Raw genomic sequence first — 27,805 nt, 5'->3', positions numbered from 1 at the left:
CTTGCAGGGACTTTGCGCAATTAAGGGCAAACATTTCATTCTGTGATATCCAGAAAGAAGCAAATGACACTTTCTGGATAAACTCAGACTGTGCAAAGTGACAAGCATATGAAGTATCAGTAGACTATTATTAAAAATGAAAAACATTCAATTTACTCTCATCGTCATCACCATTTCATTGGCAGGTAAGTAAAACAATTAGAATAGTTTTTTTTCTAACTAACGACAAAATTTCACTGAATCCTCATCAAGTGTTAAGAGGAATTAAGTTATTAACTCTCTCCTCTACTTATAAAATTAGTTTTACTCTTAAAGTTTGTGTTTAATATTTGACGGGCTTTGCATTATCTTATTTGTCAGGGAGATCTGTAGATGTGCTCAATAAAATTGATGCTTTCACAAAAAAGTTTGATTTTTACAATCCAGAAAGATGTGTTTTAATTCTCAGTGTACTTTGAATATTGGAAGAAATGTTTGCTTTCATATAGCAACTTTTATGATCCTCAATCTCTTCATGTTTATTAAATTATTTTGAAATATAGTCATTGTTGTAGCGTGAGAAACGTGGCTATAAATTTTCAATCTTCCACAAATAGCAATATAATAATGACAAGATAATCCTGCATTTTTTACCAGTTATTATTGAGGAATAAATATTATCCTTCTCAGAAATAGTATGTGCTGCAGGAGGTGGGTGCTGGAAGAGATAGTTATTAATAGGAGCTCCAATCAAACAGAGAGCTTTACCTTCGAAGGCACTGCACACTAAAGAATTATTGTACTCCTTCAGGCAAGTTGTGACTATTCACCGTGATCTTGATTAGAGCCTTGTAGATGCTGGAGTGGTCTTAAGGAAGTTAAGGAGGCAATCCATCCATTTAGTTGTAACCACTGTGCTGATGTGGCTGAAGAAGATCCTTTCTCATCTCCAATTTTGCCCTGATTTTGATAATGTGGGCTTTGGTTCATCAGGGAGTGCTCGGGCTGTTTCTTATTGGAGATGCTCTTTACATATTGTAATCAATGTTATGGGGTTATTGCACATGGGGCCACATGGTTGACTCCTGCTTCTGTTTCTTACAGTCTTATGGTCTTATAAATATGAACATTGCTAGCAAAGGTCTGTAGAGTCATGGAGTCATAGTCATAGAGTAATACAACATGGAAACAGGCCTTTCAACTCAACTCGTCCATGCCAACCAAGATAGACACCTATGCTAGTCCCACTTGCCCGTATATAAAGCTTTGTAACTATAGTATGTAGTTTTGTAACGGTGATCACATTGAGAAGGAAGGAAGGAAGAGAAGGAGAGGGTTTGGGAGGTGGCTGTTGAGTGCATCAGGTCCCAGCAACTTAAAAAGAAATTAGAAACTCCAGCTGTGATTGAGAAACCAGATGCTGGCAAACTTCCCAAAAATGCTGGACAAAGTCTATCTCGGTAGTTGTTTGTTTCCTGATTAAGGACACCATGGTTCAATATTTAGAAACATGCTGATGTTCTGTAGATTATCCTTTCCCCACAAGCTTATGCCAATGCACAGAAGGAAGGTTTAAATGTGTTTTGTTCGTCTTTTATTTACAACCTACTGCTTTGAGGCAGGACAAGATTTGGCCAACTTCTAAATAAATGAAAGAGTGGGAATCAGTCTCTTAAGGGCAGACAGAAAGAGACTGTTTGCTAGAATCAGATAGAAATTGATGACATATCAATGCCAAGACAAATTGTTTGAAGTCCTGATTCAGCTGATGTGCCTGAATTCAGCCCTGGGCGGTGAGCACCCTCCAGGTCATCTGTTAAATCACTGATCTTGTGTACTCTTCTAAACTGTTACCAACTTTGCTGGATAGCTGGGAATGAAACAGTGCAGGGAGCCACCATTTGGGTCATCAAGTCTGTGTTGACTCTTTGAAAAAGTAATTGGCCCAATTGTCATGAGTCATCCTTCTTCGCCCAACTGTTTTTAACAGACAGCTATTGAACCTGATCCTAATTCCATTCAGAACATAATTAAAAGGCAAAGCTTTATCTTACCTCACATGTTTCTTACCTCACATCCTATCAGAATAGTTCTGGAGCTTCCTTTGATTTTCTATTTAATTCACTCATGTAAGTTTCAACTCAATTCCCTACAGAGCCTGTATCTGATTCATTGATGTACACAAGAGTGATGCTGGATCAGAACCTCAGGATCCTTAAAGAATTTCTCTACAATCTGCCTTCTGTCATTGAAAAAAGTGTCCTTAACTCTCTCTCTGCTAATCCATGCCAACCAATTTTTAATCCAATTTTCAATTCCAAGTCCACTAATCACGCTTTCTATAGACATCTGTCTTAGAATCTATTGTGAAGATTAGACAGGTTGGAATTTCAGAAGATCAATTGATGAATGAATGGGTACAGTAATGAACTCCCGCTGATAATGGCACCTACATTCCTCTAGAAATTCTGGTCCAATATTTTTGCTGCAGACCTTAAGTCAGCTCATCAATGTAGCTGTGAAAAAGTGGGACGAGGTTGCAGATAACAGACAGAGGAATCTTGAGCAGTGTGATTCAACAGACTGATTACTTCAGTCAGATAAAGAAAATAAACTGGAAGAAGGAGAGCATATGTATGTGTGTGTGTGTGTGTGTGTGTGTGTGTGTGTGTGTGTGTCTGTCTGTCTGTCTGTCTGTCTGTCTGTCTGTCTGACTGTCTGTCTGTCTGTCTGACTGTCTGTTTGCGTGTGTGTCTGTGGGTGTGTCTTTGTGTGTGTTTGTGTGTGTGTGTGTCTCTCTCTCTCTGTATTTGTGTGTCATTCATGCTTTTATGTCATATGTGTGTTTATGTGTGTGTATGTACATGTAAGTGTGTGTGTTTGTGTGTACCTTTATGTTAATTTTGATGGAGGGTCTGTACCCAAACTGGTGGGATTGTAACAATAAAACAATTATCACTCAGAGTTGTAGGATGGTATAACAATGCTGGACAAAGGTGAAATGACTTCTGTCAAATGAATGTACCTGAAGGTCAGATGACCGATCATTTATTTTCATTATGGAGCTCCATGAAAGGACTATGGCTATACCAAAAGCCGGAAATACTGGATACACACAGGTCAGGCATCATCTGAAGAAAGAGAAACAGAGTTAATGTTTCAGGCCAGAGACCATTTGTTAGAACTGTGTTTTTTTATGTTCTTCACTGTGGCTGTTATCTGTCGGAACTTGTTCTTGTTTGAAAATTTAAAAAATTATCTGGTGAAAACAAGGAAAACTAATTAAAACATTCATTTGACTGATAATGGGTAGAAGTCATATTTAGTCAACAAAGAAAGTACACTACAAGTCTGAAATACATACAAGATATAGGGATATAGCTGAAAAAGAGGTTAGATTTATGAATACCCCCTTTTATTTCGTACATATGTATTATATGCATATACACAGAACAGGCAGTATCTCCATAATGAAAATTCCCTTTAATATTTTGGAATGTATATTTATTTTTATCTGCCTTGAGCAGAATTTTATTTTTATTTGCTTTGCATGGTAGGTTTCTGTGAGATCAATCAGAGGTAAAAGTTGCTTCTTTTTCCTGAATATATAATTGATTTACAGAAAAGCTAATGTGACATATGCTGGTTTCTGGAACCTGCAAAAATCCCAATAGTAAAAAGACCCACGAGTAATGAATCCAAGGAAAATCACATGAGATTAATGCTTGGAGCAAGCTGGAACCATAGTCTGTTAAGTCCTCAAGATCAGAGCAAGACTGGGAAGCAAGAATGAGTCTGCGGAAAGAGTTCCAAGTAGAACTGCAACAAATCCTTAAGATAAGATCTCTTTATTAGTCACATGTACATCAAAACACACAGTGAAATGCATCTTCTGCGTTGAGTGTTCTGGGGGCAGCCCGCAAGTGTCGCCACGTTTCCGGCGCCAACATAGCATGCCCACAACTTCCTAACCTGTACGTCTTTGGAATGTGGGAGGAAACTGGAGCAGCTGGAGGAAACCCACGCAGATACGAGGAGAACGTACAAATTCCTTACAAACAGTGGCTGGAATTGCAGCCGGGTCGCTGGCACTGTAAAGTGTTACGCTAATCACTACACTACCGTGTAAGATACATGAAGCTGGAACTCTCACAGATCTCTATAGGAATAAGTAGGTTAAAAGAGGTGCATTAGATACGAACAATTTCAGCAAGATTTTCAACCCACAGTTAGTTGCAGGTAATTTAGTTCACTGCCCAGATGAAGACTAAAATCTGCCCTGTGTTTACAAGACTGTACCAAAGCAGTTGGTGCACCTATCTGTCCTCTACGCACATTGGAATAAAACAAACATAAGTAGACGAAATAAAAATATAGGCCATTACAAACAGTGAAAACAACATTTTTATTGTAAGGGTGTGGGTGACAATTTATCCATTAGGGCAGTAACCTGAGCTACCTAAAATGACCTAATTTTGAAGCAGTTGTATGATGCACACTTAGCAGAGGGACCCCAGTCATCCGGGCCGTGCCCACTCCTTGATGCTGCCATCAGGCAGGAGGTACAGAAGCCTGAAGACCCACACCTCAAGGTTCAACAACAGCTTCTTCCCCACTGCCGTCAGGTTCTTGAATCGATGTGAAAAACCTTAACACTATCTCAGACTATATATATCTTTCTTTCCCACTAAATCTTGCACTAGTGTCGTTATGGTTATTTTGTTGTTTATTGTTTTTGACATGTGTAAGTTATGCATAATTTATGCTAATTTATATTAACTTGTGTTTGTCCTTGTCTTGCAATGTACTGTGCTGCTCCTGCAAAAAGCTAATTTCCGTCGCATTTATACCCTGTGTATGTACGTCTATGACAACAATAAACTTGAATTTGAACTTGGTTCAAATACAGGTCTTTCTGAAGACAAAAGACTGTTTCATTACAACAGTATGAATTATTTACCAGCCAGGGTTGTATAAATAGGGACACAGGACTGATCCTGAGAAAGCCAGAAAGGATAATGGAAGAACTCCATGCAAATGTTTAGGAATAGCAGAGGTCAGAGGATTTGACTATTGCTCTGTCATTAAAAAGGAATGAAAGGGCTGGAGCTAGTCAGTATTGATGGAGTATGTTGGAACTGCCAAACACAGCTTTCTAAAACACCACTGTATGTGTGGATGCCAGCAAGACTATTCCAACAGGCTCATGTTGACTGTTGCAAAAATGGTGTTGATCACTTGTTCACTCCATTGACAGCCACTCAAAGTGGCTGAAAGTCAAACATGTAGACTTATACACTACCACTATCCATAGGATTGAGGAATTAAGATCTATCTTCCTGTCATGGCCGCATTAGACAAGGTCACCCGGTGACCGTGTGAGTTTCTTCTGGGCGTTCTGGTGTCCTCCCACAGGCCAAAGATCTGCTGGTAGGTTAACTGGCTACTGTAAATTTTACTGGAGGTAAGTAGCAGGAGAATTGGGGGAGGAGGAGTTGATGAGAGTGTGAAAGGAAAACTAGGATGAGTGTAGATGGATGGCATGGACTCGATGGGCCAAAGGACCTGTTGGGTGACTCAGTGGCAACTTACTACCATATTTATTTACTACCATGTTTACTAGAGTCACAGAGTCATACAGCATGGAAACAGGCCTTTTGGCCCAATTAGTCCGCGCCAACCAACATGCTAAACCCATTCAAGCTAAACCCATTTGCCTGTGTTTGGCCCATATCCTTCTAAACCTTTCCTATTCATGTACCTGTCCAACTGTCTTTTCAAAGTTTTTATTGCACCTGCCTCAACCACTTCCTCTGGCAGCTCATTCCATATACGTGTCACCCTCTGTGTTAAAAAAAAGTTGTCCTTCATGTTCCAATTAAATCTTTCCCCTCTCACCTTTAAACCTATGCCCCAGTTCTTGATTCCCCAATCTGGGAAAAAGTCCATTCATCCTATCTATGCCTCTCATGATTTTATATACCTCTATGTGATCACCTCTCCGTCTCCTATGCTCCAAGGAGAAAAATCCCAGCCTGTCCAACCTCACTCTATAACTCAGTCCCTCGAGTCCTGGCAACATCCTTGTAAATCTTTTCTGCATTCTTTCCATTTTAATAGCATCTTTCCTACATCAGGGTGACCAAATCTGAACACAATTCTCCAAGTGTGGCCTCACCAGCATCTTGTACAACTGCACCATAACCTCCCAACATCTATACTCAAATGTCCTGACTGATGAAGGCCAACATGCAAAATACCTTCTTCACCACCCTGTCTACCTGTGATTCCACTTTCAGAGAACCAGGTACCTGAACTCCAGGGTCCCTCTGTTCTACAACACTCGCCAGTGCCCTACAATTCACTGTGAAAGTCCTGCCTTGACTTGACTTCCCAAATGCAACACCTCACACTTATCTGAATTAAACTCCATATTCTACTTACTCTGTAAGTTTTGTGCAGGCAAGGAATTTATTTGTAGCTGGTGTCTATGGCAATCAACTAATCTGAATCTGAATGTGAACCAGAGTAAACTGTTTGGCTGAAAACAAATGAATTCTCTATCACCCTCTCTATTTGCCTGGCAAAGCAAGAAGGATCTGAGCATCATAGGTGAAGAATATTTTATGTGCATGCAACAAAGAAAGTGGAATAAGTGAACATCTTTTTCAGAGACCACCACAGACACCATGAGCTGAATAGACTTTTGCGTTGTAAAATACTGTGATTCAGTATTTGCTGTTCCTCTGATCATCAGCACGAGATCTGTACGACTTTAATCAATTACCAACTGTGCTCTGTACTTGCAGCTGCATTAACTGGGCCAAAGCAAGTGTTCGGGACAACAGGAGGAGCAGTCACCATAAGATGTCAGTATTGTGCCTCATATTACAAGTACCACGAAAAGTACTTGTGCAAGGGGTCCGAGTGGAAATCATGCAGTATTATTGCCCATTCTCAAGGCCAGCAGGAAAACATTGACAATAGAATAATTATTGTGGACAACCAAACCAGCGGAGAATTTTTCACTACCATGACCCAACTATCCACCAAGGACACAGGACATTACTGGTGTGGTATTACAATCACTGGCTACGACAGAATGGTTAAGATACAACTGAACGTTATAGAAGGTAAGATGGAAATTCATTTCTTCCTGATAAGCAGTTCCCATTGTTTAGAGAAGGGACTGATTTAATGATTATAAATAAGCAATACTTTGTTGGCTTATGGTAATCTTTCTAAACTATTAGAAAATTAGAGATGCACTTAAGTGCTGAAATTCCACATGATTTTGGAAGAAACTTTAAGGAGTTTTTTTAGCCACCACGTGAAAGGAAGGGAGCAATTCTGGGCTTAGATTTGAGAAATAAAGCTGGACACATGCTTTCATTTCAGGAACATTTTAATAGCAGTACTCATACCTCATTTAGATTTACTACAGTTATGCTAAAGGTAGACTAGTAGTGTTGTTCTCAATTGATTCAAGCACAATTTAACTGATTTCATGTAAGTTAGCTGGGACTATCTAATTAAAAGTAATTAAGTGCCAGAGCATAGTGGCACAGTTAGTGGAACTGCTGCCTCATAGCTCCAGTGACCTGAGTTCCATCCCGTCTGTGTGGAGTTTGCACATTTTTCCTGCAACTGCATGGGTTTCCTCTGGGTGCTTTAGTTTCCTCTCAGGTTCAAAAAATGTGCAGTTTTATAGGCAAATTGGCCACTGTATATTGTCCCTCGTGTGCAGGTGAGTGGTAAAATCTGGAGGGAGCTCATGGGAATGTGGGAAGAGGAAAATAGGTTAGAGTAGAATTAGCGTAATTGGGTACTTGATAGTCAATGTGGACTCAGTGAGCTGATTCCATGCTGTAACTTTCTATAACACTATGACTCTATAAACAGTGGGGAAATATTCATGGAGGAGATAGCGTGGCAGGCAGGTGTGATGGACTACTCTGCCACTTCTAAACAGAGAGGTGCTGGAATTCTGGAAGCCGCAAAAGGTATCCTCAGATTTCTGTTCTCTCAGGATCAAAGGTGACCTGCTTCCATTCCAGTTTCATGGGTTTTGAGATGGCTGATGTGGCCAGTATGGGATCCACACATTCTGCCTAGGTGGGGCAAGAGGTGCTTGAGTGGGCTGGCAGATGTGTAGTTTGGGAGATGGTACAATCCTGTTTATACTGCACTTCAGTATTCTCCCAGCAAAGGGACTCGAGGTTCTCAATGCCATCTGGAAAGCCCCTCTTCCATTTTGAGCAATCATGGGTCAGATTCCCACAAGAGAGTGGGAATGTTACACCTTTTCCTCTGTCCACCTGTAATCTCTTGCTGTGATGGAGTTCGGAATTGAGTGTCCACTTCACCTGTCAACATTGGGATGTCATCTTTCAGGCAAGCCTTCAGGAAGCTATATTTATTCAGTAACTTTAATGCACTTCATACAAATGCTAGCTATTTCAGAAAGTAACTAACAGCCAATAATATTGCTGTGTGCCTGGGGCCACATATAGATCTTCCTGGTAAGGAGAATTGATCTTCTTCCCAAAAGGATGTCACTGAACCAGATGCATTTTTATACATTGGTTTCATGTTAGTTTTTTGTGTCAGATTTATTAAATCCCTCAGTCGCTATTGCGTTACTTGAATTGGTGTCTCTGGATCATTAACCAGTTATTAGTTGAGTAAAATAACCTCCATGTCACTGTACCCCAATAGCTTGTCCAATCTGTATCAACTGGAATTGACCCCATGGTAGGTCTCACTTTGTCTAAGGAAGGATCTCAATCCAACAGACCACATCACAATAAAATTTGTTTGGTTTTCTTCTGGAAGAACGTGATATCAAATTTTCCAAAGGCAAAAGGCAACATCTTATTTTTGTGTATCTGCTGGATATAAACTTATGCAAGCTGCAAAATACTTACTTTGCAATTGTTTTTCCAGCTCCAACAACACCATCACCCACGCTGCCCTACGAACCCTTGGAAACAGTTCATCAGGCAAATCAAAGGTAATGGTAGAATAGGTAAATAAGTAGAACTGATGGTATTTCAAGGATGCGAGAATACAATCCAGAAAACAATAGTTACAAGGGCTGTTTGCCCCAAAGATCTTTGCACTGGGTTTTCAGGAGTAGAAAAAACACCACACCCTCCCAATCCACACCCCACTTCACCCCCACTAACTTGGGCACCAATTCTACCAAACACCCATTTCTAAAAAGGTTTAACAATCATATTTCTCCTATGAATTGGGAACCAATTTTTGTCAGTGGATAGTGACTACTTTATTTTGTTTGTTTAATGTCTTGTTCATCTTAAATTTCCCCTGAATTCAGGGGGCTTTTAAGAGTCAATTACATTAGTGGTTCTACAGTGTCATATTGGCCAGACCAAGTCAGAGACACAAGAGACTGCAGATGCTGGAATCTGGAACAAAAGAACAAAAAGCTAGAGGAACTCAGAGGATTAAGCAGGATCTGTGGGGGGAGAGAAATTGTCAACATTTCAGGTCAAGACCCTGGTACCCTTCTCTGCAGGATTTTCATGACAACCTGGTGGCTTGTTTACTAGTCAGTGGCTTGTTTGCTAGAAAGACTAGGCTGAGACTAGTCTTTCTCTTTAAGGTATATTTAATTCAAATTTTCCAGCTACTACAGTGGGATTTGAACAGGCTCCTGGGGTCGATGGTCAAGATACCTGACAGCTTCTCCAGTAATTTCACCACTAAATAAACATGTTTTCTTGATATATTTATTGCCATTGTCAGTTTTCTCTGTATTTACAAAGTTGTTAAGGTGTTGCTGAGGAATGAATATCTTATTCTTGCACAAACATTGACAATCTGACTTTTCATCATTATGAAAAAGAACATAAGAACATAAGAAATAGAGCAGGAGGAGGCCATTTGGCCCATTGAGCCTGCTCTGCCATTCAATAAGACCATGGCTGATCTGGCCGTGGACTCAAGATCCACCTACATGCCTTTTCCCCGTAACCCTTAGTTCCCCTACTATGCAAAAATCTATCTAGTTGTGTCTTAAATATATTTAATGAGATAGCCTCTACTGCTTCCCTGGGCAGAGAATTCCACAGATTCACTACTCTCTGGGAAAAGCAGTTTTTCCTTATCTCTGTCCTAAATCTATTCTCCCGAATCCTGAGGCTATGTCCCCTAGTTCTAGTCTCACACCTCCAGTCTCTAGACTAAGAAAAGTTAGATTCTGTTCCTCCCTCCACAGATGCTGCTTAACATGTTGGGTATTTCCAGTATTTTCTGTTTTATTTTATAATTGTAATATTCCAATAACAATTTTCTTTGGGTGACTTGGAACATCGAGCTCAAAGTTAAAGGTGATCTATTTTCCCAGTGTATATATAAAAGGGAACGGAGTTAGCTTTCAGCAAAAAACAAACTGGTGGAGGAACTCAGTGGGTCAGGCAGCATCTGTGGAGGCAAAGGGATCGATGCAGGGTTTCCACCCAAAACTACAACCATCCCTTTGCCTCAACAGATGCCACTTGACCCTTTGAGTTCCTCCAGCAATGTGTTTTTTGTTCCCGATTCCAGCGTCTCTTGTGTCACCAGATGGTTTAAAATTTTTCTTTTCTCTCCTTTATCTTCTGCCTGGAATACACTGTGAGGGGTGGTAGTGGAGGCAAATACGAAAGAGGCATTTAAGAGGCTCTTAGAGAGGCACATGAATGTGCAGAAAATGGAGGGATATGGACATTGTGTAGACAGAAGGAATTAGGTTAGTTAGGTGCTTAATTACCAGTTTAATTAGTTCAGCTCAACATGGTGAGCCAAAGGTGTTGTTCCTGTGCTGTACTGTTCTGTGTTCTTTGTTCTAACAGAAGTCCTTAAATACGTGGCATGCTCAACACTTAACTTCTGCCTTTTCAAACACATCCTGTACCAGGCATAATCTTTAGGTTTTGGACCCAAATACTCTGGGCCTAGGTGTCCAAACTATTATAGCTCTTTACGTGCTAAGTATTTTCCATCCAGTCTTCATTTTTAACCAGTATCTGCAGCTGTACTCCATTCTAAGTTTAAGGGGAATGGGGCAAAAGGTTATATTATGTACCAGAAGGCAGCACAGGAAGGACAGTTAGGTAAAACTTTGCTTCAGAGTAAAAATTTCAATCATTCCTTGCTGTCCAAACAAACTTCTCACCATTCAGCACAAGTGTCAGCCAAAGGAACCAACCAAAACTGAACAGGGAACTTTTTCCAAACCTTGAAGAGAGATTGCAACAACAAAGAGGGAAGTAGAGGCAAAACTTAGAGCACGTTCCATCAGTCTCTCCTCAAGCAGACATGAGGCCATCAGGAACAGCTGTATTGTGCAAAACTATCCCAATATGATCAAACTTCCTTAAAAGAGGTAAGTGAGTTCACACTGCAGACCCAACAACTGTTACTATTAAGTGAATCTCAACAAAAAGCAATAAACTTCTACACTGTTCAAATTGGTGCAATTTCTTAGGTGAATGAAATGGTTAAAGTCTCTCCCCTAACATGATGTTGTTTTATTCTTTATTATCCCTCTGCTTTTATTCAAATGTCATATGATCGGCAAACTGAGGAATGTTTTTGCTCTTTTGGCCTTCAGTAAGTGAGTGCTGCAGTTAGATTAACTGTGCTGTGCAACTGTTGGTGTGATTAGACATGATTCCCTTCACAAGAGTGGTAACAAGAGAAAGGACCAAAGATGCCACAGGTCTCCCATAAGCTAATTAAACTTTAAGAGCCACATTTCGACCACAACCATGGAAACCATTCAATAGCAGCGACCAGACCTGCCTGTTGATGAAGGAGTGGAGAAGGAACAAACAAGTACTTGTACTCCGAACACTGTAATGAATTGCATTGTGCAGCTGTTGCTGTCATTGTGTGGGTAAATGCAGCAAGTATAATCTGCAGAGCTAACTCTCACAAATAGCAATCTGATTACTGAGCAATGACAGAATCGCAAGATTGTTACCACATAGGAGGAGGCCATTCAGCCTACTGAGTCTGTACCAGCTCCATGTATGAGCAATCCAGCTGGTCCCACTCCCCTTCTCTTTCCCCAGAGCCGGGAAACCTCTTCCCTTTCAGATATTCATCCAACTCGCTCCTGAACACTATCATTCAATTCGCCTCCACTTCTAACCCCTGGCATTGGTCCTAACCATCAAATGTGTTAAAAATAAATCCCCAAGAGTCTATTGGTGGTGCTGCATGGAGTGAGACATATATTGGCTCTGCTCCATCTAACTTTTATGTAATACTCTTTAATAGGACTCCTATAATACTGTTACAAGATTCATTTTGATTTTTAACTATCAAAATGAATACCAGATCCAAAGCTGGAGCTAACGGCAAGAATAATGGAGATCCTCAAACCTACTTTGGAAACTATTTCTAAACTGGATAAGGAGCTTGATCGAAGATTTGCCAATTTGGAAACACTTTTAAAGGATATGGAAGACAGACAAAATACACTCATTCAGGAAAATGCTAAACAGCAGCAATTAATTGATGAGCTGGATCAAGCTGGTAAAAAGAGAGATTCCAGACTGAACTCACTTGAAAAAGATTTGATTACAACCACACAAAAGCTGGAACAACAAAAACAGAGGATTATTGATTTAGAGAGTCGCAGTCGGAGACAGAATGTAAGAATCATCGGTCTTTCTGAAAATACTGAAACTGGCAACCTCATTGAATTGTTTTCTAAACTTCTGGTCCATGTGTTTGGCTCTGAATTGTTTTCTGCTCAGTCTATTCTGAATCGTGCTCATCAAGCAATAAGACAAAAGCCTTCGCCAGAGCAAAACCCACATCTCCATCAAATATTGAGATTGCATTACGTAAGTATGAAAGAACATTTGATACAACTTGCTCGTCGTCGTGGAATGATTCAATACAAACAGTGGAAGTTTCGTTTGGTTGAAGATTACACCCCAGAGTTGTGAAAGAGAGACTGAGTTACAAACCAGTAAAGTTGCATCTCTATCAAAGCAATTACCATCCAGCATTATTATTTCCAGCACGGCTGAGAATTACACTACCCGATAAATCTCATAAATGGTTTAACTCCGTCAAGGATGCCGAAGATTTTCTTATGGACTAGCATTCAATTTTAGAGAGTTAATAAATACATTTTTCCTTGATTTAGTACTTATTTGATCTATTAAGTAATAATTAACTTTCAGATTTGACTCTTCCTAATTTTGGAGTTATTTTTCTCCCTTTTGTTAACGTTCTCCTGCTTGGTTCTGGAACATGGACACTTATTATACTTAATGATTCTTCTTTTCCTTTCTCTATTATCTCTTTTAGTTTAATAATTTTTTTAATGCTCTGTTTTAATAATAATCAAGAACTTGACAAAGTGATTGATTGCTTTTTTCTTTGAAATAATTATAAAACTGTATTTTTTAAATGTTGACTGTTAATATCCTTTGCTTCTGTTTAAATTTTTCTAACAAGTTTGCTTAGAGTTCAGTAAATTTGTTTTGGGTTTTTTCGATCCTTTGTTTTGACTACAAAAGGTGATTTACATTCTTTTCAGTTTTGGAGATTTGCCACCAATGGGGTTGGGGGTATTCAAATAAGTAGATAGCTTTCTGGCTACCTGTTGGCCAGTCTTTGGGCTTTTGTGGGTGGGAGGTGGGGTTGCTTTTAGGTTAGTTTTTTTCCCCTGGACTGACGAACTACAAATATGTCTGAATTCTCGTCATATCCGGCTTCTCTTTGAACTCTTTTTCCTCTTCCTGTTAACGAGCCTCCTGTACAGTAAAGTTAAGCCTTTACATACCATATGTTTTTAGTCTATTAAAATGGATAAGATGATTAATTTTGTTTCCTGGAATACAAATGGTTTAAATAATCCAATTAAGGGCAATAAGGTCTTTAAAGTTTTTCATAGACTGAATGCTCAGATTATTTTTGTGCAGGAGAGTCATGTGATGAGAGAGGATAATCAATGCTTTTTTAGATTTTGGAGAGGTCAACAGTTCCATTTTAATTCACAAGCAAAGGTGAAAGGAGTCTCTATTTTTATAGACTCCTCAGTTTCATTTGTTCATTATGAGATAATTTCAGACCCAAATGGTAGATTTTTATTCATTACTGGCTTACTTCATAATAAAAAAGTTGTTATGGTTAATGTCTATGCACCTAATGTTGATCATCCTGAATTTTTTAAACATCTATTTGCATCTTTTCCTAATTTAAACGAATATACTTTGATTATGGGTGGAGACTTCAATTGTTATTTAAACCCTCCGATGGATAGATCTGTGTCGAATCCTGCACTTCCAAACAAATCCACTGTCTTTATTAATTCCTTTTTAGTCGATTCCAGAATTTTAGATGTTTGGAGATTTCTACACCCATATGATAAAGAATTTTCATTTTTTTCTCATGTTTATCATAATTACTCGAGGATTGATTATTTTTGTACCGATGCTAGATTAGCTTCATTTATTATTGACTGTAAATATGATGCAATTGCCATTTCTGATCATCTGCCGTTGAAATTATCAATTAAATTAGCAGATGTACCCTCTGGTCTCAGACAATGGCAATTCAATCCTTCTCTATTGCAAGATTTAGACTTTCTTCAATTTATCAAAGAACAGATTTCATTTTTCTTTTTAACTAATTTTACTGAAGAAATCTCCAGTGGGATAATATGGGATACATTTAAAGCATATATCCATGGTCAAATTATTTCATATTCTGCTGGATTGAAAAAAACAAACTAATAATGAAATACGTATATTGGCTGATAAGATTAAAGAAATTGATAAAAAAATATTCTGATGCTCCCAATTTGGAGCTTTATAAAAAGAGAACAGAACTTCAATTACAACATAGATTACTATTAACATCTCCAATCGAGAATCAATTACTTAAAACCAGAAGTCAATTTTATATACATGGTGACAAGTCTGGCAGATTGCTTGCCAATCAATTGAAAGCTGCTTCAACCAAACGTCAGATTATTGAAATTTGTAAACCAGATGGTAACTATACAGTGGACCATGAACAAATTAATAAATCTTTTCAAGAATTTTATACTTCTTTATACCAATCAGAATTCCCTGAGGATTCTACATTAATGTATGAATTTTTAAGGGACCTGAAGACTCCAAAATTATCATGTAATGAACGTTCAATATTAGACGCACCCATTTCGGAGGAAGAAATAAAGAAGGCAATTTTTTCAATGAATTCAGGTAAAACACCCGGCCCTGATGGATATACAGTTGAATTTTTAAAATCTTTTTCTGATCTTCTTTCTCCCTGGTTAGGAAAAATTTTTAAAGATGCCCTATCAGTGGGTAAACTACCACAATCCTTTTATGAAGCTACTATCTCTTTAATTCTTAAAAAGGATAAAGATCCCACTGAATGTACATCTTATAGACCTATTTCTTTATTAAATGTGGATGCTGAAATATTTTCCAAAATATTGGCTTCTGGATTAGAAAAGGTTCTTCCACAAATTATCTCTGATGACCAGACAGGATTTATCCAGAATCGATATTTGCATTTTAACATTAGGAGGTTAATGAATATTATATATACCCACTCATCTAAAATTCCAGAATGTGTTATTTCATTAGATGCTGAAAAGGCGTTTGATAGAGTCGAATGGGAATATTTATTTAATACACTTGAGAAATTTAATTTTAATCCCAATTTTATATCTGCGATCAAATTGATTTATCATACACCTATGGCTTCAATACTTACTAATAATCAGAGATCCCCTCTTTCGAGGTACTAGACAGGATTGCCCTCTCAGTCCTCTATTATTTGATATTGCTTCGGAACCCTTGGCAATTGCCCTTTGGGATTCTTTTCATATATTTGGTATCACTCGTGGACAGGGGATTCATGAGGTATCTCTATATGCAGATGACTTGTTACTTTATATTTCTAACCTGGAGGAATCCATCCCTTCAGTATTATCACTGCTTGTTCAGTTTAGTGTTTATTCTGGTTATAGATTAAATCTTAATAAGAGTGAACTCCTTCCATTAAATATGCAAACCCCAGTTTATAGGCAATTACCATTTAGATTAGTAACAGACCATTTTATGTATTTGGGTGTTAAAATTACCAAGAAGCATAAGGACCTGTTTAAAATTAACTTGTTACCTTTAACTGATCATGTTAAACAATCATTTACGAAATGGTCCCCATTATCCCTATCATTGATAGGCTGAATTAATGCAGTTAAGATGAATATTTTACCAAAATTTCTATATCTATTTCAGGCGATTCCAACTTTCATCCCGAAATCTTTTTTTGACACTATTGATTCTAAAATTTTTTCATATATGTGGCAGAATAAAAACCCAAGGTTAAGTAAGAAATATTTACAAAAATTTAAAAAGGATGGTGGCATGGCTTTGCCTAACCTTAGATTATATTACTGGGCAATTAATATCAAATATTTAATTTCTTGGGCACAAGATTTAGATGTAATTCAATGTCCCAAATGGGTATACCTTAAGTATGAATCAGTGCAAGAATTTTCATTAGTTTCTATTTTAGGAGCCTCACTTCCTTTTGCACTTACTAAATTAAGTAAACATATGACTAACCCAATAGTTAAACATACAATACGAATATGGGTTCGATTCTGTAAATTCTTTGGATTGAATAAATTTAACTTAACAAGCACCATTCAATCTAATTTTTTCTTTCAAACCATCCAGAATCAACTCAGCTTTTTCTTTATGGAAAGTGAAGGGAATAACATGTTTTTGTGATCTGTTCATTGATAACTGTTTTTTTTTATCTTTTGAACAGTTGTCTAATAAATACAATTTGCCTAAATCACACTTTTTTCGATACTTACAGATTAGAAAGTTTTTAAAAGTTACTATGCCTTCTTTTCTGACTCCATATAAAATTGAAATTATGGAAAAAATTTTAGGCAATCCCTATCAGAAGGGTTTGATAGCAATAATTTATAATCTAATTATGAAAATACATCCAGAGACACTTGATAAAATTAAGAATGAATGAGAAAGAGAACTCCAGATACTTTTACCCACAAGAGATGTGGAAGAAAATTCTTCAATTAGTTAATACATCTTCAATGTGTGCCAGACACTCTTTGATACAATTTAAGGTGATTCACAGGACCCATATGTCGAAGGACAAGTTAGCCCGTTTTTATCACCATATAAATCCTATATGTGATAGATGTAATTCGGAGATGGCTTCTCTAACACATATGTTTTGGTCCTGTCCTCTTTTGGAAAAATATTGGAAGGACATTTTTAACATTATTTCAACTGTACTGAATATTGATTTACAACCTCACCCAATCATTGCAATTTTTGGGTTACCAGTGATGGAATCTGGCCACCTATCTGCTTCCGCTTGTCATATGATTGCCTTTGTTACATTAATGGCCAAGCAATCCATTTTGTTTAAATGGAAGGATCCAATACCTCCCACCACTTTTCAATGGTTTTCTCAAACTCTATCATGTTTCAACTTAGAAAAATTTAGGAGTGGCACTGTTGATTCTTCGCTTAAATTTGAGGGAGTCCAGTTATTCAATATTTTCATATGATATAGATGCCTTTTCAATAATCTTTGAATTTAGAGGAGTGGAGTTGACGACATAATGATGCTCTTTGTTCGTCGAGAAACATCAGTCCAGTTTTTTTTCTTTTGAAATCTTTTTTTAGTCTGTTTCGTTTTACTACTTACAATTTTTTTTTCAGTTTGGGTTTTTTTGATATAATAAATCTTTTTCTTTCTCCTTTTAACTTTTTTTTTGTAAGATATTCATTTACCAAGAAACCGTGGGGCCTAGAATATATTTTTTTTCTTTATGACTATATATGTCATAATTGTCCTCCTGATCTCTTTGTATTACGTGTATAATTACCGATGTCATATGGATTAAGCTATATTAATTTGAAAATTAATAAAAAGGTTGAAAAAGAAAGAAAAAAATCCCCATGTTACTTTCAGTTAATCTGTTATTCCCAGTTGCAAAGAAAAATAAAGTTTTAAGTTGGATGCAGAATAATGTGGGGCATAGTTATGAGGTTACGATTTAGAAATAGCTTCTTTCCCTCCGCCATCGGAATTCTGAACGGTCCATGAACCCCTGAACACTGCCTCATTATTCCTCTTTTGCACTCTTTATTTATTTTTGTAATTTAGAGTAATTTTTATGTCTTTACACTGTACTGCTGTTGCAAAACAACAAACTTCACGTCACTTAAGTCAGTGATAATAAATCTGATTCTGATTTTAATGAAAATCTTTACTTAAATTGAGCTGTTCTTCGTGTGGCTTCTATAAAGAAATTCATAGATATTAAGGAGGTGAATATTGTTCAGGATTTCTTCTCTTTATCCCTCTCCAACAACTTGTCCAATTTGTTCCTGAGAATATATTAATGAAGGATAGGATTGCAACCTTAATAGCCAGCTGACAGTCACTGTCAAGGTTTGTGCGTGCATACAGTGTTGGGTAGGCAGTTGGTGTCTGGGGTAATGTTCCCTGCAGAAATCAGTGGTTTTAGCAGCAGAAGTGTGAGGAGAAAACTGAGAAAGTCAAAGTCAATGTCAAGTTTATTGTCATATGCACAAGTACACGTGTGCACAGCTGCAATGAAAAACTTACTTGCAGCAGCATCACAGACACATAACATCAGATAAGCAGCATTCACAAGAAAAACATCAATTACACATAAATTATACACAAATTTTACAAGAAAGAGCACAATTAGAACAAAACAAATGTCCATTTTAGTGCAAAGTGATCAAAGTGGTCATAGTGTTGCTAACCTGTAGTGATTAGGGTTGTGCAGGTTAGTTCAAGAACCGAATGGTTGAAGGGAAATGGCTGTTCTTGAACCTGATGGTGTGGAACTTCAGGCTTCTGCACCTCCTGTCTGATGGTAGCTGTGAGAAGATAGCATGGCCCCGATGGTGGGGATCTTGGATGATGGATGTTGCCTTCTTGAGGCAGACATATAAGAAATGTAAAGAAGCAAGACTACATTATCCAAAGTATGAAAATGACCTTTGGTGAAATAAACTTTATACTTTTCTGCTCCTATAGTACCACAGATTTGTGCATCCTTCTGGGACTGATGTTTGGAATTTTGATTATCGCTGCTATTTTTATCAGAAGATGTAGAAAATATTCAGCAGTGGGTAAGTTGGACAACTTTAAAAAGTTCAATTGCAAATTAAAGAACAAACACCCTGTTTTCAATGGGTGAGCTCAAGAGGGAAGCCTGGAATTCTCCTGGGGGTCCTCCCACTCCATACTGTAACCTTACTTGAAGCAAACTCCCAGCCTAACATACCGTTGCAAATTTAATTCAAGGAAGCAAGGTAAATGTATTTCCATCAAACACGTACAAAATAAAATCTGATCCATGTTGTTAAGAGTTATTTCAGAACGGTCACCTTACAAGTTCAGTAAATTCCTGGGACCTGTCTGCTTATAATCTTGGTGTTATGGGGTCAACTTTCCAGGCTGCCCTCTACGTTGCCAAGAAATGGCAGGGTAGCTAGTGGGTCAGTCTCAACTGCACCACCCACACCCTGCAATCCCAACCCTTGCTCTCCCCACTGAGCAGAGCCTAACTAGCACTAGATGCAGAGTTGGATAAAACTTGCACTTACATGGAACATAGAACATAGAACACCACAGCACAGTACAGGCCCTTCAGCCCACAATGTTGTGCCAATATTTTATCCTGCTCTAATATCTATTTAACCCTTCCCTCACACATAGCCCCCTATTTTTCAATCATTCATGTGTCTATCTAAGAATCTCTTAAATATCCCTAATATATCTGCCCCCACAACCTCTGCAGGCAGTTCATTCCACGCACCCACCACTCTCTGTGTAAAAAACTTACCCTGACATCCCCCTTATACCTTCCTCCAATCACCTTAAAATTATGTCCTATCGTGTTAGCCATTGTCGCCCTGGGAAAAAGTCTCTGACTGTCCACTCGATCTATGCCTCTTATCATCTTGTACACCTCTATCAAGTCACATCTCATCTTCCTTCTCTCCAAAAAGCCCTAGCTCGCTCAATCTATCCTCATAAGACATGCTCTCCAATCCAGGCAACATCCTGGTAAATCTCCTCTGCACCTCTCTAAAGCTTCCACATCTTTTCTATAATGAGGTGACCAGAAATGAACACAATTGGATATTTAAAAAACTGTAGATGCTGGAAATCTATAAAAAAAATCAAAAATGCTGGAAACACTCAGCAGTTCAGGGAGTATTTATGGAATGGGAAACAGTTAATGTTTCACGTCAATGTGAAATGTTTACTCTATTTTTCTTTCCACTGAGTGTTTACAGCATTTTCAGTTTTTATTTACATATACATTTCATACAGTGTCCCCTTTGACCCTCACCAACTTTCATCGATGCACCATAGAAAGCATCCTATCTGGATGCACCAAAGCTTGGTACGGCAACTGCTCTGCCCAGGACCGCAAGAAACTGCAGAGAGTTGTGGACACAGCCCAGCGCATCATGGAAACCAGCCTCTCCTCCATGGACATACCTCTCGCTGCCTTGGTGAAGTAGCCAGCGTAATCAAAGACCCCACCCACTTGGGTCATTCTCTCTTCTCTCCTCTCCCATCAAGCAGAAGATACAGGAGCCTGAGGGCACATACCACCAGGCTCAAGGACAGCTTCTATCCCATGATGATAAGACTATTGAACGGTTCCCTTATACGATGAGATGGACTCTTGACCTCAAAATCTACCTTGTTGTGACCTTGCACCTTATTGTCTACTTGCACTGCACTTCCCTGTAGCTGTGACACTTTACTCTGTATTCTGTTATTGTTTTTTACCCTGTACTACCTCAACGCACTCTGTACTACCTCAATGCACTGTGTAATGAATTGATCTGTACGAACGGTTCAAGACAAGTTTTTCACTGTACCTCAGTACAAGTGACAATAATAAACTAATACCAATACCAAGTCATGGAATCGTACAGCACAGAAACAGGCCCTTCACCCACCATGTCCATGCTGACTATCAAGAACATACTATACTAATCCCATTTACCAGCATTTGATCTGTAGCCTTCTATGCCTTGGCCATTCAAGTCCTGGTCTAGGTATCTCTGAAATGTTGTGAGTCACTGCTTCCACCACCTCCTCGGGCAGTGTTCCAGATTCTAACCAGCCTCTGGGTGAAAACATTCTTCCTCTGCTCCCCTCTAAACTTTCCAATCTTCACCCTGCAGTTTTAGATATGTCTGGAAGGGGAAAATGTTCTTACTACCTACCCTATTTATGCCCCTCATAATGTTGTATACCTCCATCAGGTCCTCCCTCAGTTTTCTCCACTCCAAGGAAAACAATCCCAGACCATCCAGTCTCTGCTCATTACTGAAATGCTCCATCCCAGGCAACATCCCGGTGAATCTCCTCTACACCTTCTCAAGTGAAATCATGTCCTTCCTTTAGTCTTGCAACCAGAATAACACACAGTACTCCAGCCATGGCCTAACCTCATCAATGCTCTCAGGACTTCACTGTCATTAAACATTTTATTTTAAATTTTTGAATACATTTGCCTGAATTTTTTTTTGTATTTATTTCCTGAATATTAAGACTAAGCTAAAATCAGGGTTAAAAAGAAATTGGTGAAAAAGCAAGTTAATTTTATGTTATTAAACTTTTTTTTTGTCTCCTTATTATCCATGCCATGCCAAGCCATGCTGTTTCAAATGCCAATACTTCCAGGCTGCCTTCTATGACACAATGGTAGTGCCTATAGCAGGCACAGTAGTGTAGCGGTTAGCATAACGCTATTACAGCGCCAGCGACCTGGGTTCAATTCCCACCACTGTCTGTAAGGAGTTTGTACGTTCTCCCTGTGTCTGCGTGGGTTTCCTCTGGGTGCTCCGGCTTCCTCCCACGTTCCAAAGACGTACGAGTTAGGAAGTTGTGGGCATGCTATGTTGGCGCCAGAAGCATGGCGACACTTGCGGGCTGCCCCCAGAACACTGTACGCAAAAAGATGCATTTCTCTGTGTGTTTCGATATACGATATGTGACTAATAAAGGTATCTTAATTTCCAAACTAGCAATAAGGCAGAAAGACAGGACAAACCATCATCAACACCCAGAGCCAAAGTCACTACCCAGGCTATCTAGCAGCTCATTGGCCATAGATATTAAGCCCATTTTTCAAATAATCATGTGGCAGATCACATGGTAGCTGCATGGATCAATGAGAAGATCGATAGCCCGGGTATTGCAGTGAAATTATCAGTTTTATTTAATGAGCAGGGGAATCTTGTGACTAGGAAAGATCATTTAATCTTAATTTAAATGCATTGTCAGTTATCTTTTAGCATGGATCTGGGTTTTACAATATGTACTTCTGTTTTTCATGTAAGTAAGTTATTTACTGTGCCTTGAGAAATATCAGTATTGTCAAAAATAATGAATTGTAAAACAGTTTATATCAGCAAAACTCCAATGCCAATAATTAAAACAAGTCCTAAAATTTGGAGGAAAAAAACCTGACAATGTAGCAGACTCGTTGGGCCGGAAGGGCCTGTTACCACGCTGCAAATAAAATTTTAAAAATAAAATTTAAAAAAAATTTTTAAATTTATCACACCGCCAAAAAGTACTTTTTACATGTGGAAAATATGACAACAAACAAGATGTGTGAATGATCAGACTATGTGTGTTTTCAATAAAATTAGTGGAAGGATTCATGTTACTCAAACGACAGGCATAATTCACCTTCAGCAAAGTACCGCAAGACCTCTTACATCCTTCAAAGAAGGCAAAGAAAGCCTAAGTTACTGACAGCATCTCCAGAAATAATTTACTGCCCAAGTTCCACACTGAATTGTCAGGCAAGATCTTTGTGCTCAAATCCCCACAATGGTATTTGAACCCACAATCTCTGGCTCACAGTGTTACCAACTGAGTCCCAGCTGACACCTGCAGGAATCTCTAGAGCAGCAGTTCTCAGGGTAAACAATGAATAAGAATATGCACTGACCCTACAGATGCAAATAAAACCATAGAGAGAGAACAATATACAATGCAGCAGACACAAGACGCAAGTATGCAAAATGACAATGTAACATGACGTTCCAAGCAGATTAGAGTTGAAAGATTAGTTCTGTGTATGAAATTCATTCAAATCAATCCTTTATCATCACAGATTATGGTTCAATTATTCACTTACTAAATTACTAAATCAATACCAAGAGTTCAAATGCATTTGCAAGCACCTGTTAACTGGGCATGGGATACATGACACAATTGTTTCAGATCATCCAACCACTTACAGAACCAATGGTTTCAGGTGAGTTAAAGTCAGGCTGAGACTTTAAAACGAGGGGTCCTGCTGTAACCTATTATTATTATGTATGCTTGTAAATGTTGCAAAGAGGAATCTTTTGACATATAAATTATTCTACTTTCACGCTTTGAAGTAAAGATGTGTTTTAGTAGACTTGTCTGTTGCAAGTCTAGAAATACACTATAGACCAATATTCCTTAGAATATATACTGGATTTACGGTATCAGTTTTTAATCATATCTCTTCAATCTATTTCTGTATCATGCTTAGGTGAGAAGGGATTCCGTTACATAGAGGAAGAGTCTAATTCAAGCTATGGTAAGGAATTCACATCTGAAGTCTGATGAATAATGCGTGTCTTCTTACTATCTATCAAATGATTATTTATCTGGTTTTAAAAATGAAATAAGCCAATTATTTCCATTCTTACATTAAAAATTATTTCAAGTCTAACAAAAGCCCGCACCAGAATCCAAGTAGAACTTCTATTATAACGAAAACAGAAAATGCTGGCAATCCCTTTCACTGAGTCAGTCTGCAATTGAGAACAATCTTTTTAAAGTGTGACAGTACCCACTGCCCAATGAACCCATTAACAGTTAACTTTACTTTATGAACCTATTCATAGACAAACAGCCATTCAAATGCAAAGCTCAACACAAGTGGCCAGATGTTGGTTGAAGTGTCTTCAAGAGTATTATAGCTGTTCTCCAATGACTCATTAAATAACTGCACCACTTGGGTTGGTTGACTGTAACTCCAAGCGTTGGTTAGGAAACTAGAAGTGTCTTCCACTTCCTCAGATAGGAAGGAGGAAAGAGGATATGCATTTCTACTTCTTCAATAAAGCCTGGCAACTCATGAAGGAAGCTGTGGTGGTGTTGGAAAGTTCAGGAAGTGTGTTGACTATCAGACCTCTAGTTCCTCACCCTAAAGTAGCCTGGTCTGTTCCTCAGTACCACATGCAAAATCCAATGCCCAGTTTCTGGCAGATGTCCCCCTAACCCTTCATGAACCATCCCTTGACTTTTGCTTTTGAGAAGATGACGATATTTCCATATTTCCTTACTCCACAGAAGGAGGCCATTTCAGCCCTTCGAATCTATGCTGGCCCACAGAACAATCTCATTCCTTCAGTAATTTTACCTGCAACTTATTCTCTCCATATTCTCATTAATGTCCCCAGATTCTACCACTCACCCACACTAGAGGCAATTCACTGTAGCCAATTAACCTATCAACCAGCACATCTTTGGGATGCAGGAGGAAACCCACACAATTCCAGGAAGAATATGCAGACTCTGCACATACTCTGGAGATCAGGATTGAACCCAGGTCACTGGCGATATCAGGAAGCAGCTCTACTTAATTGCACCAATGAGCCGTCCATCTTAGGAAGCAGAAATAACAGCCTAGAGGACTCCCCACAGAGTGAGATAACACCAGGGTATCCTGCTCCTTCACTGTGGTTTGAAGTGATAGGTCAAGGAAACAGAATATCAAGTAGACACAAAAGCAAAATACTACAGATGCTACAACTACTCACCAGGTCAGGGAGCACCTGAAGAGAGAGAAACTTCTAAGAGAGTTAAAATACCAGGTGATGACCTTTCATCTGTCAACCAGCACTAATGTGCCTGATTGTATCTGCTCAAAAACTGTGGTCAAGGCTTGTGAAAGGCCCAAAATCAGGCAGAAGCTTTCAGCTGACTTTAAATTTCAGTTTCATGAATGGAAGTGTTACACCTGCCTTTTGTGTTTGGGGTTAAAAATGAGCCTCGATTCTAACCTATTCATTATGTCCAATAACAATAATATGTATGATAATGGTGCATAGGCTAAGTTACTCGACTAGTAAACCAGTTAATATTAAGTGACTTGAGTTCAAATCCCATACCAGCTGTGGAATTTAAATTCAATTAATTTAGAATTTGGTTAAAAGCTTGGCATTGGTAATGACAACAGGAACCATTGCATTGTTGTAAAAACTCTCTGATTCACTAATGTGGAGGAATCTACCATCGCTACTTGGTTTGGTCTGTTCGTGGCTCAAGATGTCAATGTGTTTGACTCTAGAATTGCCTAGCAGAGCAATTACTGATGGGAAATAAAATGTTAGGCTTTCTGGAGATGCTGAGATCCTGAAAAAATAATTAAAATAAAACCCAAGCAATATCAAGAGAGCGTAGCGACTCACCGTTCGAGCAAGCGAACCGGCTCGGCAGTCGGGTCGCGCGTTGTTGGAGCAGCGAGGCCCAAGTTGCCGTTGGGCCTTCGTCTTCCCCGAGCAACGGGGAGAACCCGCGCACAGGAAAGGTTTGATGACGTAGCACAGACGTCATTTCTGTTTTCGGTGGGCGGGAACAGTCTCTCTTAAAAGGCCCACGGAAGGCAGGAAAATAAACCAGTTCTTGTTCTGCAACCCATCGACTAGTGTCTTGCTTTCACATCACGGTAGCAACCGCTACAAGAGCTGTCAATATTCAGTTATTGACTGTACTCAAGACTGAGGTTCATTGATTTTTGGAAGTCAAGAGATATGGGAATTGGATGGAGTTGACCTATAGGATTAGATTTGATCCTATTGAGTGGCAGATTAGTCTTAAAGAGCCAAATGGCCTCTTCCTATTCTACCAGTTATATTTTTATGATTAGCATGGTTGAGTTAGAATGTGCCAGAGAGCCAAATTCATGAATTAAACTAAAACAGAAATACAATTTAAATAAGGTCCATTTATGCAAAATGAAAAATTGGACAGCTGACCTATTTATCTAATTTATTCTACTTTTTCAATTAAATTATGTTAAGAATTACAACAAAAGCAAAACATAACATATTGTGGGGGGATCCACTATCAATACCAAAGTTTAACTTTTCTTCAACTTGAGATCAACTGATGCAGTATCATTTAACATTATCAACGTACTTTTGAAAGCCTTCTAGGGATGATGGAGGAAGTACCATATGTGACACAACAACAACTAAATCCAGCTCTCAAACATAAGAAGGCCTTCGCTATCTTTATGAGACATCTGACCAGAAGGAGAATTTCTAGTCACAGCGCTGCTCATCTTCCAGAATTGATCCATTCTCAACATTTGGATTATAATCATAATGCTTCCGTAATCAATACTTCAGATTTGTATGTTAAATTTATTAGGACAATCTGAAACTACATTTTATTATGCTCTTTCATCTCAGCTAACACTTCTACAGCCTGGTATTCATAGAAACATAGAAAACCTACAGCACATACAGGCCCTTCAGCCCACAAAGTTGTACCGAACATGTCCCTACCTTAGAAATTGCTAGGTTTACCAATAGCCCTCTATTTTTCTAAGCTCCATGTACCTATCCAAAAGTCTCTTAAAAGACCCTATCATATCTGCCTCCACCACCGTTGCCGACAGCCCATTCCACACACTCACTAGTCTCTGAGTAAAAAACTTACCTCTGACATCTCCTCTGTACCTACTCCCCAGCACCTTAAACCTGTGTCCTCTTATGACAACCATTTCAGCCCTGGGGAAAAGCTTCTGACTAACCACACGATCAATGCCGCTCATCATCTTATACACCTCTATCAGGTCACCTCTCATCCTCCATCGCTCCAAGGAGAAAAGACCGAGTTCACTCAACCTGTTTTCATAGCCAAGATGTAGAGGTAGGGCGGCATAATAGTGTAGCGGTAAATGTGATGCTATTACAACGCCAGCGATCGGAGTTCAATTCCCATTGCTGTCTTAAGGAGTTTGTACGTTCTCCCTGTGTCTGCGTGGGTTTCCCCCGGGTGCTCCGGTTTCCTCCCACATTCCAAAGACGTACGGGTCGGTTAACATGGGTTTAAAATGGGCGGCATGGACACGTTGGGCCAGAAGGGCCTGTTACCATGCTGTAAATAAAATTTAAAAAAAAAGTTTTATGTATTGTCAGTGTTGGTAAGAGACAAATCCTACACATTTTTGGACTGCAACTTATTGTCCACTACTTCAGTCTCTCTACACTAAAAAGAGTGAAGAGGCACATGAGTAACTTGTGGATTCACCCTCCGACAGAGCCAACAATCATTTTTGGTTTTACAGAGGAAATGCTTTCAAAGGCTTTGACGAAGTTTCTTTCTAAAATGATTGCAACACAAAATGTTTGTGAAAGACCCATCTGATTATTATGCAATTGATCAAATAATTGCTGTTTCCACAGCAAATAACAAGAGGAACCAAGGTTTACAAATCAAATATGTTAATAAACTTTCTTTTAAACAATATAAGCTCCGATATTTGGTAGCATTCTTTCCATTGACATTTGATTATACAAAGCTGATACAATATTTGGAGTGGTATGTCAGGTAATAATGTGGACACACAGGAGACTGCAGATGCTGGAATCTGGAGCAACAAACAATCTGCTGGAGGAACTCAGCGGGTTGAGCAGCATCCGTTGGGGGAAGGAATTGTCAA

At 38.7% G+C, this 27,805-nt stretch overlaps 1 protein-coding gene across 1 annotated transcript; it reads left to right on the top strand.

Annotated features, from left to right (window-relative positions):
- LOC127580846 (CMRF35-like molecule 5) lies at window positions 1-27,615 on the top strand. The gene is made up of 6 exons (XM_052034780.1): window positions 1-185; window positions 6,789-7,112; window positions 8,926-8,992; window positions 19,087-19,181; window positions 23,618-23,665; window positions 26,284-27,615. The coding sequence occupies exons 1-6, from the start codon at window positions 137-139 to the stop codon at window positions 26,289-26,291; spliced, it is 591 nt and encodes a 196-aa protein (XP_051890740.1). The 5' UTR covers window positions 1-136; the 3' UTR covers window positions 26,292-27,615.
- Window positions 27,616-27,805: the final 190 nt, after the last annotated feature.

This window comes from Pristis pectinata, chromosome 20 (genome assembly GCF_009764475.1).
Source record: "Pristis pectinata isolate sPriPec2 chromosome 20, sPriPec2.1.pri, whole genome shotgun sequence".
Classification (NCBI taxonomy): Eukaryota; Metazoa; Chordata; class Chondrichthyes; order Rhinopristiformes; family Pristidae; genus Pristis; species Pristis pectinata.
This window is presented reverse-complemented; position numbering and strand designations above follow the sequence as displayed.